Raw genomic sequence first — 15,906 nt, forward strand, 5'->3', positions numbered from 1 at the left:
CACCACATAAATAAACAATCCTCGTAGTGATTAATTATGTGTACTTGGACGCCGTTTTCATATTTTCATCAAGTTGCTCCTTAATTAACCTATTCATGTGAAACAACTTACACCATAAAAAATACAACACCACCACCACCACCTACGTACTTCGCATTTTCAAACACGCATGATCGTAAGTGTTAATTTACGAAGAAAATCCCCTCTATATATGTTAAAATCCATGGCTTTCTATGAAGTTTTCCTTTGTTTTTTTTTTCGGTAAATATTTTCACTATTTTATTATTTTTTCCTTAAAAAGACAAATCAACTTCAAAAAATTCGTTCCCTTGAGATAAAATAAGTGGAATACATTCGAATATTATTGACTTAAAATCAAGGGTGATGCTATATTAAATATTCTTCCGGTCCTAAATACAAGACCATTTTATAATGTAAATTACACTACAAAATGGATTTTATATTTAGGACTAGAGGAGTATATGATTTCATTGCACATTCAATAAAAAAAAATTAAATATACCAATCACATGATTTTTCAACGTTGAAGTCTTTTTAATTTTTATATATGTAAAATTTTTGTGACATTTTAATAGACTAAACAATCATGTTTCTCCAAGCTCTAATTGACTCGCTTACAAAGATTATACAATTTAAAATCAAGATGTCTCCGACAAATATAGTTATATATTAATCCCATAATTGTATACCAATTCAACAATCAATTAGAATAATTCATTCCTAATTTCCCAGAATCTAAAATGCTGTACAGTGGAGCCAATAAGTTATTTAGGTGGCCTGCTACAAAAATAATTAAAAACGAAAAAAGAATATAAATGTGGGTATATATATTCAAAATCCAGACAAGAGGAATACTTGTTATATATGCTGCGGTGATCTTTCTCAGCGTCTGTGTCTCAGACTTATAGTCCGTCCAAACATATAATATGCCTTTGTCTGATTTTATATGCTTTCTTGTTGCTTCTCTTACACTCTCTGCTTTGTCTCTGTGTCCCATGGTCGAACCGCATCACCTCACCAATCCACGATTCAACTCCAACTACCCCATTTTCTGCCTCCCTCACTTTGTCTCTCTCTAGCTTCGCCCTCTCCTTCCTCTTTGTCTTCTTCTTTCTCTTAGAATCTGCTCTCTTGCTTGTATTGCCTCCTCTCTTCCCTACCCTTACTCTGCCTTTTTTGGCTATTTCTTACGCAACTCCCCAAAAAAGTTCACTAGAGTCAGTCCTCTTGATTTGAGGTGGGTTCGTTTGGGTTTCTGTTCTTGCTTAAGTCGTCATGGAATATTGCTGTGATCTTGAAGTGGATATAAATGGACAAGAGACCTTCCTGGTGAACAAAGTAAGTATTTTCTCTGTTTATCAGAGCCTCTATTTCATATTTTGACTTCGCGTATGTTTAGGATCTGAGGTATAGGCAGAACCCAGAAACTTCATCTTTTCATTCTTCTGGTTGATGGTTTCTGTTTGTGCTACATGTTGCTGCTTTTAGGGCCAGAAGTGATTATTGTTCAATGATTTTCTTTTAAAAGAGAAAATTGATACTATTCAATGATTTATCCACACATTCTGCGGTAGTTTCTCTCTTCTTTTTTCCGTTATCATTTCGTTAGTAACTCTATGACAAAAGTATAACATTCCGCCCATCATTAATATGCACCTACATGACAGTGAAGCGGGGCAATAATTATTTAATTATCATCTCCGTTTTTACAGACCACAAGCTCAAAGCACCTTCTTCTTTTTCTTTCTTCTTTCTTTGTTTTGATTAGTTTTCTGGTTTTGTTCTTGTTTGCGGCATACCGCATTAAGTGCTGGATTTTAATGTTCTCTCACCTTCATTTGTTTTATTCACTCCTTTTGCGAGTGACTCAGGGTTGCTTTCGAGGACATTTATTTCTCTTCTATACGCTTCCATGCTAGATTATTAGTAGATGGAGATCCTTCTGTCTCCCTCTAATGCACAATTTATTGTTCATAACAACCCCTGTGCCGGTGGTCCATTCTTTTGCAGCATCCTTCCTTTTTTCCTTAATTTTTTCTTGTCCCTTTTCTTTTCTCCGTCTGCTGGGTTAATTTGATGCTTAATTTCCCGTTTCATGTGCAGATAGAAAGAAATTGTAGATCTTTTCTCTGATGAAAGAATCTCCTTTGTCATCTAACTCTGTTTTCCTTTTAAATGGGTTTTTGCAGAATATTGTTGCTCATTATTCTGGCAAATTCATTAAATTATTTGGGAAAAATAGCGGCCCCAATAGAAAGCTTAAAGTAATATTCCATGACTTTCCAGGAGGGGCATCAGGTTTTGAGCTTGTATTGAGATTTTGTTACAACAATGGAAAGTATGACATAACTCCTTTCAATTTGTTCCTGGCACATTCTGCTGCAAAATTCATGGAAATGAAAGAGTCCGTTGCCGGAAATAGTCCTAATTTGTTGGAGCAAACAGAAAAATCACTGCAAGAGATTGGCTATTGGACATGGTCTGACCTTTTGACAGCCTTGAAACAGTGCCAAGATTTCACGCTAGTCGCAGGTTGTTCTACAATGATGCTCGAGAAATGCTTGGAATCCATAGTTGGCAGGCTTGTTTTGGCCAGCGAGGCTAGCCCATGTCCATCTTCTTGTTCCTCTGACATCTCTGGAGATCGATGTTCCAGCGAGTCCAAAAGCACAGAGAGTACAAAGACTGTATTTTCTCGTTCAACATGGTGGTTTGAAGACCTCCTGTTTCTCAGTCCTTTGGTGGTTCAAATGTTGGTGAAGTCTATGCTTTGGCGGAAACTGGATCATGTTATAATCAGTAGGTTTCTGATGTTTTACCAGAAGGCAAAGTTTTCTTCTGCCACAACTGATGAGAAGAGGAAGATCATAGAAATGGTCATAGACTCGCATTACAGTATGGACCCGAGTGTTCTTGCTTGCAAGACTTTATTTGGGATTCTCCGAATCACTCTTAACTTGAACATAAGCAAATTTAGCAAGAACAAGTTGGAGAATATGATTGGCGCACAGTTGGATCAAGCAACGCTGGACAATTTGCTTGTTCCATCTCCTTATGGAATAAACTACTTATACGACGTGAATCTTGTTCTGAGGTTCTTGAAAGCATTCCTGCGTCAAGGAACCTGTTTGATCGCTCATGGTCGGATGAAGAAAGTTGCCAGCTTTATAGATTTGTATATAGCCGAAATAGCCCCTGATCCTTATTTAAAACCACCCAAGTTCTTGGCTCTTGCCTTGGCACTGCCAGATTCCGCAAGAGAATCCTACGATGAACTGTATCATGCAATGGACATGTATCTTGAGGTTAGTTGGTGAATGTGTATCATTTATTCTCCTCCTGAATTGTTATATGAAGGATTCATTCAAGTTTGTGGTGACATTTACATTTAAGGCAATCTTTGAGATTCTGACTCCGTCAATTTAATTTTTGAAGTCTCTAGTGTCCAATCTGTCCGTGTCACATGGTTGTCCATTCTGTTACTGCCTGAAATAATATTGTGATCTCAAAAGAATGATTTATATAGGTTAAACCTCTTTATCAATTGAATCTTTTTCCAAGTTGAAACCTACTTAAACGTGTTTGCTTTAGGTACATGCGGATTTGTCAGAGGAAGAAAGGCTGAAGATATGCGCTGCTTTAAATTACGAGAAGCTTTCAGCCGAGGCATGCCTGCATCTGTCTCAGAACAGAAAATTCCCTTCAAAATCCGCAGTTAAGGCTCTTATTGTTCAACAATCCAAGCTCAAAAACTTGATTCTTGGCTCTCCCAGTGGAGCTTCAATCACCATTTCGCCACGGCGTAGTTCCAGTGACATTGGTAGAAGAGGAACGAGACAAAGATCAATGAAGGAACGGGCCATGCTGCACACAACAGAATTTGATGTTTCGCCCCAAGACAAGAATTTCTCAGCAAACTTGCAGGGAATGCAATGGAGGGTCACAGAATTGGAGAACGTCTGTAGGAAACTGCAAACCCAGATGGCAAAGATCACGAAATCAAGAGTATCAAGCCATAGTTACTCAAGATCATTGCCCAAACTCTGTTCATGACAGAACAATTGCAATGATAGATTGAGATTTTTCCTATGTAACTTGCATGTAGTGTATAGTAAAGGAGTGAGTTCAATTTCATAGTTTCCCCCCAGTCCTACAGCGGACTGAAGTTGATTAATTAAGTTCACTGTACAGCAAAAGATGATATTGAGCCGAGCTTTTACATACTTCCGTGTCCCTTCCTCTAATAAATATTCGAAATAAGCAAAGACAACATACATGTTTTCTGTGGGGCAAGACATATTAATTGAGTAGGATCATATATGATTAATACATATGTATGTGGGACCAGAAGTCAACGTCTCTACTTTGGTAGTGTATGGCAATGGTGGGATTGATCAGAGGGACAAACTTTATTGCTGTTGTTATGGGGTCCAAAAACTTTACTGGTATTATAGAACGTGTTTGTGTATGTGACATGCAATCCTGTTGAGCAGAAAGGGAATGGAGCATTCAAGTTAGTGGGTCAAGCCCACCGCCATGATAAGAGGATGATGATATTGCCTTTTTTCTGCACTCACAGTTGGGTGAGCTCCAGAGAGGAACCACTTTCCTGAGCTGAACGTCTTTATCAGACAGAGAAAGGACATCTTCAAGAGTATGAGTTACTTGCGGAGCCTACGTGCATGGTCATTAAATATCTCTTCTTTTTGAATTTGAATGTTACTGTGATTTATTTTGGTTGTATCTTCCTGTAAGTTTTATAGCCATCATAGTTCGAATGTGAGGACAATCAAACAATAATAAATTCCATTTCATTATGAGTTGAACTCGTAAATTAAATGTCCCCGTCATTCACAAGTTGCTATCTTTTGATCTAACATATAATTTTGAGTAATAATATTGAGAGTTTGGCGTGTGGTTTATAAAATAAATATTAACCAGTACTAAATTCAAAACAATATTTTATTTGTTTCAATGGGCTTATTATTATGAACATGCTCATTAGTCGTACAAAAATTACTACTTGAAATTGGAATTGAACTCGTTACCCCCCACCTATGAAAATTAATCTAACAATAATAGTAGGTAATTAATGAACAAGATCAAAGTTTTTCAGAAGCGGACAATATTTATTTGGAAAGAGTGTATGTTGAATATCTTTCTTAATTAGACGTTAAAATCAAAAGACAAATACCTCGTAACAAAGTTTGTTAAAATAGACAATTCCGGCATCATTATTATGCAGTTGCCTCTTTTTTAGATATTTTCATAACGAAAATCTAATAATTAAAAATACTTAGAACTATTATATCTGAGTTTTCTCTTTCTTATGTTTTTCTTTCCCGAACTCACCTAACGGTTTCATTGAAAAATAACCTGAAGTTGACTGACAGTAGATACTACCTCCCGCTCTTAAATTGACTAATTGAATGGGTTAAAAAAATTAGTTAAATTATTTATAATAAATAAGTGTTGTCTTTTTTAAAATATCTTTGTTAATTAAGTTTATTGGTTAGAATTACTACTATTACAAGAATTATCTTAAAAAAATAAATAAACATGAGAGACAAAGTGAATTGAAGTCTTATTAAATCAAAATAAAACTCGAACAAACTCTTATATTATGAACCAGAGATAATACTAATTAAATAGACATGTACTTGCGCATAGTTTTCTATTTCCTGTATGAGTCAAACAATTATAGTTGACTTATCTGTCATTGACGTGGAAGGGCTGGATAACGTAAATATTTCCCCATACATTGTTCCTGCGTGTCTCCGAGCAAAACATCCTTATCATCTCCTCTTACGCCTTCATTTCTAATTCCGTAAGCAATGGCACATAGCCGGCCAAAGCATTTTGGTTAGTTAAAAAGTTATTATATCCTTAATATGTGCCGTAGTTAACAAGACTTCATTCATTCATTATAAGAAGAAAAAAAGGGTTTAAAATCCAAAGGAGAATACATTATAAACAAACAAAGTATTTTAAACATCGAGAATTTAGAATGTTATAATATCCTAAATATAAGTTTTGGTTTATAGTATAAATTGTACTATAAACTAGTTTTTGTATTTAGATAAAAACTATGACTTTTAAAAATGCAATTTTGAATTCTTATTGTGTGTTAAAAATAATTCTAAAGTTGAGCTTATGATTTGATGCGAAGCAAAGTGAGAGACTGAAATCAATCTTTGCCTTCGACGCCACTCATGATCTTGCCGTTTACGAGGTCTCAGCGAATGAATACATTGATCGATGACTCCAAATGAAAATTAAAAGATGTGCGAAGAAGAGATGAATGAGCACTAAAAGAGGGATAGTTTTAATTTATATGCTACTCAATGCCGTTATTACTGGGGGTATGCAGGTGACTTGAAGTAGAAGAAAACGCCTTTGACCAGTGAATCAAGCAGCCTCACGTGTACACTTCTACTTTTTAATGCAACTATAAATTTTGAAATCGCATTTGAATTTAGGATTAAATTGCATATAGTATCTTAAAATATTTTTTGAGGTATATTTAATAATCTAAAATATTTTGTGATGCATCTAACACCTTAAAATATTTTTCTGTGTGTGTCTAGCACCTTAAAATACAGGAGAATCCCAAAAAAAAAAATACTTCTGAAATTTCAAAATCCCAAATCAGGAATGACTGCAATATTGTTTTGTCATTTTCTTTGTAAATATTGTTAATTGTTATTAAAGTATAGTAGATATGACTGATTTGAAATTTGAAATTTAGAGGTATTTTTTTTGGAATTCTCCCTTAAAATATTTTCTGGTGCATCCAGCACTATAGAGTATTTTTTTAGGTAAGTCCAACACCTTAAAATATATTTTGGTGCATCTAGCACCAAGACAAAAAAAAAAACTCTAGAGTGCTCGACACACCTGAAAAATACTTGAAGGTGCTAGATGTATCATAAAATATTTTAAAGTGTTAGATGCGAAAAAATATTTTAGAATGCTTAATGTCCTTTAACTCGTGGATTTATGGGAGAGGAATCTCTCTCTCCACTTCATCTCCACTTAATGTTTCCATCTTTAGATCAAGTTTCAATGGCTAAGATTTATTTTATTAAAATATTAAATATGAAATAATAGGAAGTAGATAAATAAATTTATACTGTTAAAATTTTATATAAGTAGTTTAATCTGATAAATTTTTGTTATATTTAATATTATAATAATATTTTTACTCACTTTTAAATCTCAACTATTAAAAGTTCATCTGATAGTAAAAAATAAAAAAATTAAGTAGAGAGAAAAATTAGTAGAGGAATTCTTCATTTTTTATCTTGCACTTACAGTTTCAACGGACTGAGCACGCGTGGAGAAAAGCAACATACTTTGACAATAATCACAATAAATAAAAGAGGTGAACCTCAAGAAAATACGAAACCGTGCTCGATTAATCTAAAACTACAAACAGTTACTTTTTTCTCTAGTGCTTTTATTATAATCAGAATTTTTTTTCAATACTTCCATAACACTTTTAATATTTACAATAAGTTCGTTAATAGATATATATATCTATATTTCTGTCTTGCTTCCATTACTTTGCTCATATTTTCCTTCAATTTGATAACACAAAATTGATGATGAAAACACAAAGTGCTTGATAATTTTTTTTCCCGAGGTAACAAAAATAAAATACTTCGGGGCTCTTTTTTGGGCCAACGTTTTGAGGATTTAGACTATCACGCAAATCCCCAATGGACATTTTTTTTTTCTGGATCTTAAAATTGGAGGATCTGGTATTTGGGTTACTCAATACTCATCCCAGTGTTCAGGCAAAAAAAAAAAACTCATCCCTGTGTTGGGCAGCCTGTAGGCCCATTATCAAGGCCCAAATTTGTTTAAAAACAAATTTTGACTTGTTTAACGAAAAAACATTTATACATTTTTCTTGACAAATAAAACTACCTTACGTCACTCAAATGAAAAATCTACATCCAATGTAGTTGGTGTCTACAAGCACACAAGTGTATTTTAATAAAATTTATGTGCGTATAAAAACAAGGGTGTAATGCATAATTTATATGCCAATTGAGCGGGCCGAGGAAAAGCGGGGATATGCTAGATTGCTAGAAAATGAACGAACGAATGATGGATGGCTGCATGCTGATGCTTCAAAATGAAGGATAAAGCGGAGGGGAGGGGAAGAGGTATGGGTATGCGTACTTTGATATTATCTTAACGGAAGACACACCATCCAAGTCAGGATGGCCGAGTGGTCTAAGGCGCCAGACTCAAGTTCTGGTCCTCGTGAGAGGGCGTGGGTTCAAATCCCACTTCTGACAGTGTTTTTGTTTCTTCAGGAAATGGGCTTGAATTTATGCATTTTGGTAGTAACAAGGCCCAAAGAATCCGCATGAGGTCCCCATGATCCAATCAAAGCGATCCCTTGTAGAGAGCATCGGTCACATCTAGGTCTCAGTCGGATAATTATGAGTGTTGTAAACCAAATAGTAATATCAGGCCCAAAAAAAATCAAATGAAATGGTTTGAAACTTAAGAGACTAAAACTAAAATAAAAATAAATTTGATGGATCAAAATTTGTATTAATCCATGATAATAAAGTTCTGCAATTATGAGAAGGGAAAAGGGCAGAAAAAGTAACGGTCGGCAGAGTTTAGCAAGAAATCCTCAGAGGGGTGAGAGCAAATCATGACAAACTCTGCTCCACCGGCCCACATCACATGCGCTGCAGCCTGCAGCTGTCTCATTTGCCATCCCATTCCTCAATTCACGTTGCAGGGCCATCACAGCACAATCATGCCAAGGTTTGATAAGAAGATCTTTTCACAGAGGAGATCCAATAGTGGCTTCATCTTTTATTCATCTCCAGCTTAACGTCAACTCTGCCTGCGAATCCACCATTAACACATTAATTAATATTTCTGATGGTATGGGATGAAAGAAAATGGCTACCTTTCATTGCATGAAAAAAAAAAAAAAAAAAGCATCAGGAGAGCGATAGGGATCATTTATTAAGTACGGGAAAATTCAAATCATTATATATAATTTAAGAAGTAATGTAAAACAATATTATTTTAAATGAAAAGAGTGTGTAACAGTCATTGTCCCAAGCAATGTGATGAAATAAGCAGAGTGGAGAGCCTATATGAACAGAGGCACCAAAATCTGTGTTCAGAAGGCTAAGTAACCCTTTCCAAACCCTGTATTTCAGCGACTACCGGAGTGCGGAGTGGCGAGAGCCACGTCGTCGACTTCTCTAATGACAATGGCTGATGCGTTCGCCGGAGCTAAAATTTCAGGCACGCTTCCATCATCATATATGAGACTGTTTTCTCCACTTAGTTGGCCATGCACATATCAACCAATTTCCCTTTCATTCCCCAGCAACAAGCGTCCAATCTTACGTCACCCATCCATCACTAAGTCCGTCGCATTTTATGACAAGGTACATCCCTCAGATATCAAGCTTTTATTACCTTATTCTGCTTCTGTTTTCTGATACGGGAGTGTGTATAAATATATATATATATATATATTATAATACGTGTCTTTGTGTTGATGTTAGTTTGTAGCTGTGGAAACTGATGAGTGCAGTCAAAGCTCGGGAGAATTGGTGAGAAGAATCCAAGAGACACTGAGAAACACGACAGATCCAACGCAAGCCTTGAAGATGATAGACACAATCCAACATTTAGGAATTTCGCACCATTTCGAAGTAGACATCGACGCAATACTGAGAGGTTTGTGTGGTTGGGACGCTGGTGACAATCTCTTTGCCACTTCTCTTCACTTCCGCCTTCTCAGACACCATGCCTCCGTACCTTGTTCATCAGGTTTTTTTCTTCTTTTTTTTCCCTTTTGGTTTACAAGTTGGTCTATTTTCCGGTAGAAATTTCGCCCGGACATAGATGTTACTCATCATGCTCAATTACAAAATCTGTTTTCTGCAATTTGATACTCTGATTAGTTGTTTGGTGTGGTAGATGTTTTTAAGAAATTTACAGATGCGAGGGGGAGATTCAAAGAATCAATTGGCAGGGAGACGTGGGATTTGTTAAGCTTGTACGAGGCTTCATACTTAGGAGCAGAGGGTGAGGATATATTAACGGAAGCCATGGACTTTACAAAGCTCCATCTTGGCCGATCCTTACCACACCTAAGCCCTGAAGAAGGACGCCACGTTGAGAGAGCCTTGAGGCATCCGAGGCACCTCAGAATGGCCAGGCTGGAAGCCAGAGACTACATCCATGAATACGAACAATGTAGCGACCACACGCCAGCTCTGTTGACATTGGCCAAGTTAGACTTCGACATGGTTCAATCGCTGCACCAAAAAGAGTTAACAGAGATATGCAGGCGAGAAAGATCTCACCCTTTAAAACGTTTTTGATCATTTTGAATGCTGCATATACGGACAACTGAAGTTTCTGCTTGACATTCGTAGGTGGTGGAAAGAACTGGGGCTTGCTGATAAACTTGGTTTTGCGAGAGACAGACCCTCAGAGTGCTTCCTGTGGACAGTGGGGACATTTCCAGAGCCATGCTATTCTAAATGCCGAATTCAACTCAGCAAAACCATCTGCATATTACTGGTTATGGATGATATCTTTGACTCTTATGGCTCCTTGGATGAACTTGTTCTTTTCACTGAAGCCATCAGAAGGTTGATCTGCTTGTCAAATAATTTCTTGTGATCACTAGAAAAAAATCAACACAGGTGATTCAGAATAGGTCACATTGTTAACATACGTGCTTACAGGTGGGATCTGGACGCGATGGAAGGGCTGCCCGAGTATATGAAGATATGCTATATGGCATTGTACAACACAACCAACGAAATGGCCTACAGAGTTCAGAGAGACCATGGCCTGACCGTCGTTGCACACCTGAAAAGAACTGTAAGAGTATTAAATAAATAATCAGAAATGATGACAAATATTAGAAAAGAGTACTGTCCGGGATGGGATTATGCAATTCATTATGAATGACTTGGTTGCAGTGGATAGACATAATTGAAGCATTCTTAGAGGAAGCCAAGTGGTTCAGCAGGGGACACATACCAAGTTTTGAAGAATATTTGGAGAATGGTGTCACTTCTGCAGGATCATACATGGCAATGGTTCACGCATTCTTCCTAATAGGAGATGATCTCTCAAAGCAAAACATTTCCACGATGATGAACCCGTATCCAAGGCTCTTCACTGTGTCTGGCCAGATTCTTCGCCTTTGGGATGACTTGGGAACTTCAACGGTACGTGTGCCCTTCTTTAGTTATCCTTCTTTTCAATTTGTCCTCCACACGCCAAATAGGATATCCAATTAATAAATGAATGAAGTTTCACTGTGATAATTAACCAGGAGGAACAAGAAAGAGGAGACAATGCATGCAGTATCCAATGCTACATGAGAGATAATCCTCACTTAGAGGAAGACAAAGCGAGAAAATACGTAAGAGAGCGAATAGGGAAGCTGTGGTGGGAACTAAACAGCATAGCTATGGCATCAAAGTCGCTGCCATGGTCAACTGTGAAGGCTTCGCTTAACGTAGCAAGATCTGCGCAGGTCATTTATGAGCATGGAGACGACAGAAACGCGTATAGCGTAGATGATTATGTACAAGCATTACTCTTCCGATCTTTTTCAAACCACTAATCCTACCTAAACCCTTATTTGGGAAAAATTAGATACACTTCCTTCATCTCTATTTACTTGTGTTAATTTATATTTATATTTTTGACTTTAAATATATGTCCTGTTTTAATACAACCCGGGGGATAGGAAGGATGCGGTGCATAATGAATTGGACCCCGGAAGCTTTTGTCAATGCTCTGTATGCAAGTAATATTCTCTCATATCTCTCTTTTGCTAGATTCCTTATAAGAGCCAGGTTAAGGAAGACGACCAGGTCTCTCCTTGACGAGAGCGGCATCACGAAGCTTCTTCTTTTTTTTCCCCCTCTTGATTTTTGTTCCGTGTATTGTATTGTGAGTTCAGTTTTTTCTATCCGACTTATAAAGGAAGAAATAGGAAAAGGAAAACTCTTGTTGTAAATATGAAAAGCTCTTTTTAAAAAAGAAAGTCATTTTGTTACCTCTATAATAGTTTGTTTTTTCCTTCAAATTTTACATTCGTTGCCCGTGAACAAAAACATATACGGCCAATAATGTAATTCCCCAGATATAAAGATGACTAAGTAATTGCAAGTCTATTAACTCCGAGGCATTTATCAGCCTCTTAGTTGAATGGGCTCGACAATTAGCGATCGAATCCGGTTCCTGGACGTAGCATCTGGAGCTCCATGGCCATCACCATACTGGTAGGTGCAGTGGGAAATTCTTGCAAGGTTCATGGCAGTTTCTACAAAAGCTTTTGAAAATGTGGTCTCTATTCCTCTTCCTTTGTTCATCTCCTTCCACGTCTCATCCACCAATCTGCGCACGTATTTTTGGCTATTCTCCTCAGTGGCCCCACTCTGGTGCATGTGACATAGTATCGAACTTATTGATTCACCTCTCTCTAACTCCGCCTGAAGAAAACATTAACAATGAATGAAGACAGTAATTAAAATGAGGTCCTCGTCAGAGCGTGCGAAGAGAGAGTACGTAGAACCAAATGACGTACAACATAAGATTTGAGTGATTGATAAAGAATAGGCCACCTTCGATGTGCCCAAATCGTTGCAGAGACGGAAAATAACGGAAGGACAACGCAAGAGGGGATGGTGAGGGCCCAACGATTGAAGTGACTCCTTTGAGAAATTGTGGTTGAGAAAGAAATAAGCATGGAAGAGGATTACTACTCCTGAAACTGATACCCAGGCGTTCCTGAAGTAGCTGTCGAATGAGGGTATGTGTTTGTCATGAGACCACCTGGCTTCTTGAAGCCATGATTTCAACATGTCTGCCCACTAAAATTATTGAGGTAAGAGTTAGTTTCCCAATGAAATAGTATTTAACATGTGGTATGTTCTATAGTGAAGCGTTTTCGTGGGCACTCACTGCTTTGGTGAGGTAGGGTAGGATATTGTGGCCTTGCCCTTTCAGTGCCTCGTAAGCCATTTCATTGACAGTGTTGTAGAGAGCCAGGAAACACACTTTCATGTACTCCGGCAGATCTTGTATCGCGTTGATATCCCACCTGAAACATTAAAAAAAAAAAAAAAAAGCATTCACCACATAATATTCGTACGTAATATGTTTGGCTGGCTTTCAATAGAAATAATATTTATCAAATAAATTTATCCGAATGTAGGAGAAAGCAAACCTTTCAACCGCGGCGGTAAACAGCTCGAGTTCATCCAGAGTGCCATAAACATCATAGACGTCGTCGATTATGGTAATGAAACAAGTGACTTTGGTTAGTGCTTTTCGGAGCTCACTGTGTTGAGGTTCGGACTCCATTCCCACGGCCCAGAAGAAGCACTCCATTAGCCTGTCCCTGCTGAAGCTCAACCTTGATGCCAGTCCCATCGCCTTCCACCACCTATAATTAGTTATATCAATATTTGAAGCCAATTTCTCTTTTTGACTTCTACTATTTGGTTGTTGCTATACGTATGCGTCTAGGGAAACAAATATAATAAACTGAAGAACCTTGACATTTCCTGCAGATCCCTTTGAAATGTTGACTGTACTATGTTAAAATCCAGTACAGCAGCTTCGAGAAGGACCGTGTCTGCGTTTTTCCTCTTACCATATGCTTCTATGTACCATCTCGCCTCTAACCTTCCCGTTCTGCGATGTAATGGAAGGTCCAGCGCGTGACTGATCGCTTGTTGCAACAGATGATCGTTGCTTATATGTTGCTTCATGTCCCTGAGATGGATGGTGGTGAAGGCCTTGGCCTCCTCCAGAATGTCCTCTCCTTGGTATCCCAGAAATGTTGCCTCGTGCAGACTCAACATCCCTCGCACATCTCTGCTGAGCCATGCCTTAAAATTACCGTTTTGGTCCTTGAAACTCTCAAATATGTCTGCGTTATTTATGTCCCGGTCACATCATTTACTTTGGTTTATGCGAGAGAGTTAATTATGAGAAAAAGGAAAAAAGAAAACCATAAGGAGATAGCCATATGCGTAGGACCTGGTGAGACGTCATAGCCATGGTCTCTGAGGAGTCTGAAGCTTAAGGCAGCTTCATGAAGGCTTGTGTGCTGTTTTGTTTGAGGACGGCTTTGTTCCCAGGAGACATAACAATCAAGAGCGTGTTTGATCTCATTGTGAAAGCGGTAGCCGAGGCCTAAGCGCTGGACATCGTCAATGAGCTCGAGCTTTGGCAATGGCTCAGTATTGGGATTCACGATCATCCTCCTCACATCCTCCAGCAGCTTCCTTGCTCTGGTCTCGTACTTCTCATCCTATAACAACAAGCTAAGTATTGTTAATTGTATGTCATATATAATAATGGAAGATGGTGAATAACGCTCTCCATATACATCGTGAATTAATTGACCAGGAAATTAAGGAAGTAAAATTACCGTGTAACCATTGTTCAAGGATTGGAGGAAGTCATAAGTCCAGAAGGTAGGCTGGTAATTGGTGGAGTTTCTGAGAGAGGAGGGAGGGAGGGAAAGCGTCCGTTGGGTGGCCAAGCATCGGAGGTTGGTGTGATAGTAACCAATCCTGTGGAAGGAAAGAGGCCCTCCTGGTTCGCAGTGCTTTCTAAAACTAAATGAGATGGAGGAACTGGGCAAGAAGGTAGTGGGCAAGGCCATAGTCGTTTAGTTTGCGAATGTGAATTGCTTGCGTCGGGTCTCATTATATATAGCGCTCTGATCTCTCTCCATCCTCCGGTCTCTAGGGGGCACTATAAATTCATTCAACACTATCCACGTGGGAGAAAAGTAATGCTCCTCCGCTCTATAAAACTTCAAACATAGTAAGTCTAATCTACACTACAAAATGATATTCATTTAGGATCAGAGGTTCGGTCCTTGGTATAAAACACAACTGACTGATTTAAAAAAATTACTAAATTACTTAGTTATAGCATATGTTATATTTATAAGTGAAAGAAATTAGTTAAAAAACGATAAATATAAATACTTAAAAGTAATTTAATAATTTTTTAAATTTTCTCGAATTAATTAATTGAGTTTTATATTAAACATAAAAGCACTAGTCATCAACACGTTATCCTTTACATAGTCCATAGTCGTACGAATTAAACGGAATTTTGTTTTCGCTAACAATTTAAACGGAATTAATATGATATAGTTGGAAGGTTCTCTTTATTTCATTTCATCTTTGATTTTTCTCTAGTTTTTTGTCTGTGTTAATTATTATAATCCATTAATATGTTTGATTTTATTCACTAGCTATATGAATCACAATTGAATTAATAACTAAATATATTTTCCTACGTAGTATACATAGAGCTTTAAACAACGAATTGTAGAAAAGGGGACCCTCCTAGGTATATCTTTAATTCGCTCTCAATTTTGCAAGCATTTAATTACTATTTTTTGTCATCCTCATTAATCCGTTTTGTGATAAATACGATGAAGAAACTTGTCATAAATAAAAAATAGATTAATTTAATTTAGTGAATTTTTCATGCATTAAAATTTGATATACAATTTTGAAAAATATAGTAATAAATTAACTTATACAGCATTTAATTTGTTGAAAATATTGAAAAAGTACAATTCGAATTTTAAAAAACTAATTTTTGAATATTATAGAAATTCAAGAAAGGTCATAATATGAGCAAGAACATTTGCAAAATAAACAAGACCCGTAAATTTTTTAGAAACACAAGAACCTGAGCAAGAGAGAGGCTAGAAAATTAACAAAAACACTTGTAAAATAATCAAAGATCTATTGCAAGTTTTGAAAATGGTTTCCTATTTCTGCAACCGGTCTTCCATATTTCTGACAACTAGCCTTTAATTCACAC

At 37.1% G+C, this 15,906-nt stretch overlaps 3 protein-coding genes and 1 non-coding gene across 5 annotated transcripts; 3 read left to right on the forward strand and 1 right to left on the reverse strand.

Moving 5' to 3' along the window:
- The first annotated feature begins 908 nt into the window (after positions 1-908).
- Positions 909-4,291, forward strand: LOC114752021 (BTB/POZ domain-containing protein At3g22104). Of its 2 annotated transcripts, none has more exons than XM_028940740.1 (3): positions 909-1,359; positions 2,211-3,326; positions 3,613-4,291. In XM_028940740.1, the coding sequence occupies exons 1-3, from the start codon at positions 1,297-1,299 to the stop codon at positions 4,072-4,074; spliced, it is 1,641 nt and encodes a 546-aa protein (XP_028796573.1). In that variant the 5' UTR covers positions 909-1,296; the 3' UTR covers positions 4,075-4,291. The 2 variants fall into 2 exon arrangements, with proteins under 2 accessions (XP_028796573.1, XP_028796580.1); XM_028940747.1 differs by having other exon boundaries at positions 911-1,359; positions 2,308-3,326.
- A 3,955-nt stretch (positions 4,292-8,246) lies between these two features.
- Positions 8,247-8,330, forward strand: TRNAL-CAA (transfer RNA leucine (anticodon CAA)). The gene has a single exon. It is a non-coding gene; the product is annotated as a tRNA-Leu (tRNA).
- Positions 8,331-9,819: 1,489 nt separating this feature from the next.
- Positions 9,820-11,698, forward strand: LOC114752109 (probable terpene synthase 11). Its single transcript, XM_028940830.1, has 6 exons — positions 9,820-9,843; positions 9,978-10,366; positions 10,455-10,673; positions 10,770-10,908; positions 11,010-11,261; positions 11,369-11,698. The coding sequence occupies exons 1-6, from the start codon at positions 9,820-9,822 to the stop codon at positions 11,660-11,662; spliced, it is 1,317 nt and encodes a 438-aa protein (XP_028796663.1). The 3' UTR covers positions 11,663-11,698.
- Positions 11,699-12,204: 506 nt separating this feature from the next.
- LOC114752120 (tricyclene synthase TPS4, chloroplastic-like) lies at positions 12,205-14,722 on the reverse strand. The gene is made up of 7 exons (XM_028940841.1): positions 14,486-14,722; positions 14,092-14,365; positions 13,603-13,981; positions 13,274-13,492; positions 13,009-13,147; positions 12,669-12,917; positions 12,205-12,536 (listed from the first exon to the last, which is right to left on the reverse strand). The coding sequence occupies exons 1-7, from the start codon at positions 14,720-14,722 to the stop codon at positions 12,237-12,239; spliced, it is 1,797 nt and encodes a 598-aa protein (XP_028796674.1). The 3' UTR covers positions 12,205-12,236.
- Between the last annotated feature and the right edge of the window lie 1,184 nt (positions 14,723-15,906).

Source organism: Neltuma alba, unplaced genomic scaffold (assembly GCF_004799145.2).
Source record: "Neltuma alba isolate B1F8T4 unplaced genomic scaffold, ASM479914v2 tig00001150_pilon, whole genome shotgun sequence".
NCBI lineage: Eukaryota > Viridiplantae > Streptophyta > Magnoliopsida > Fabales > Fabaceae > Neltuma > Neltuma alba.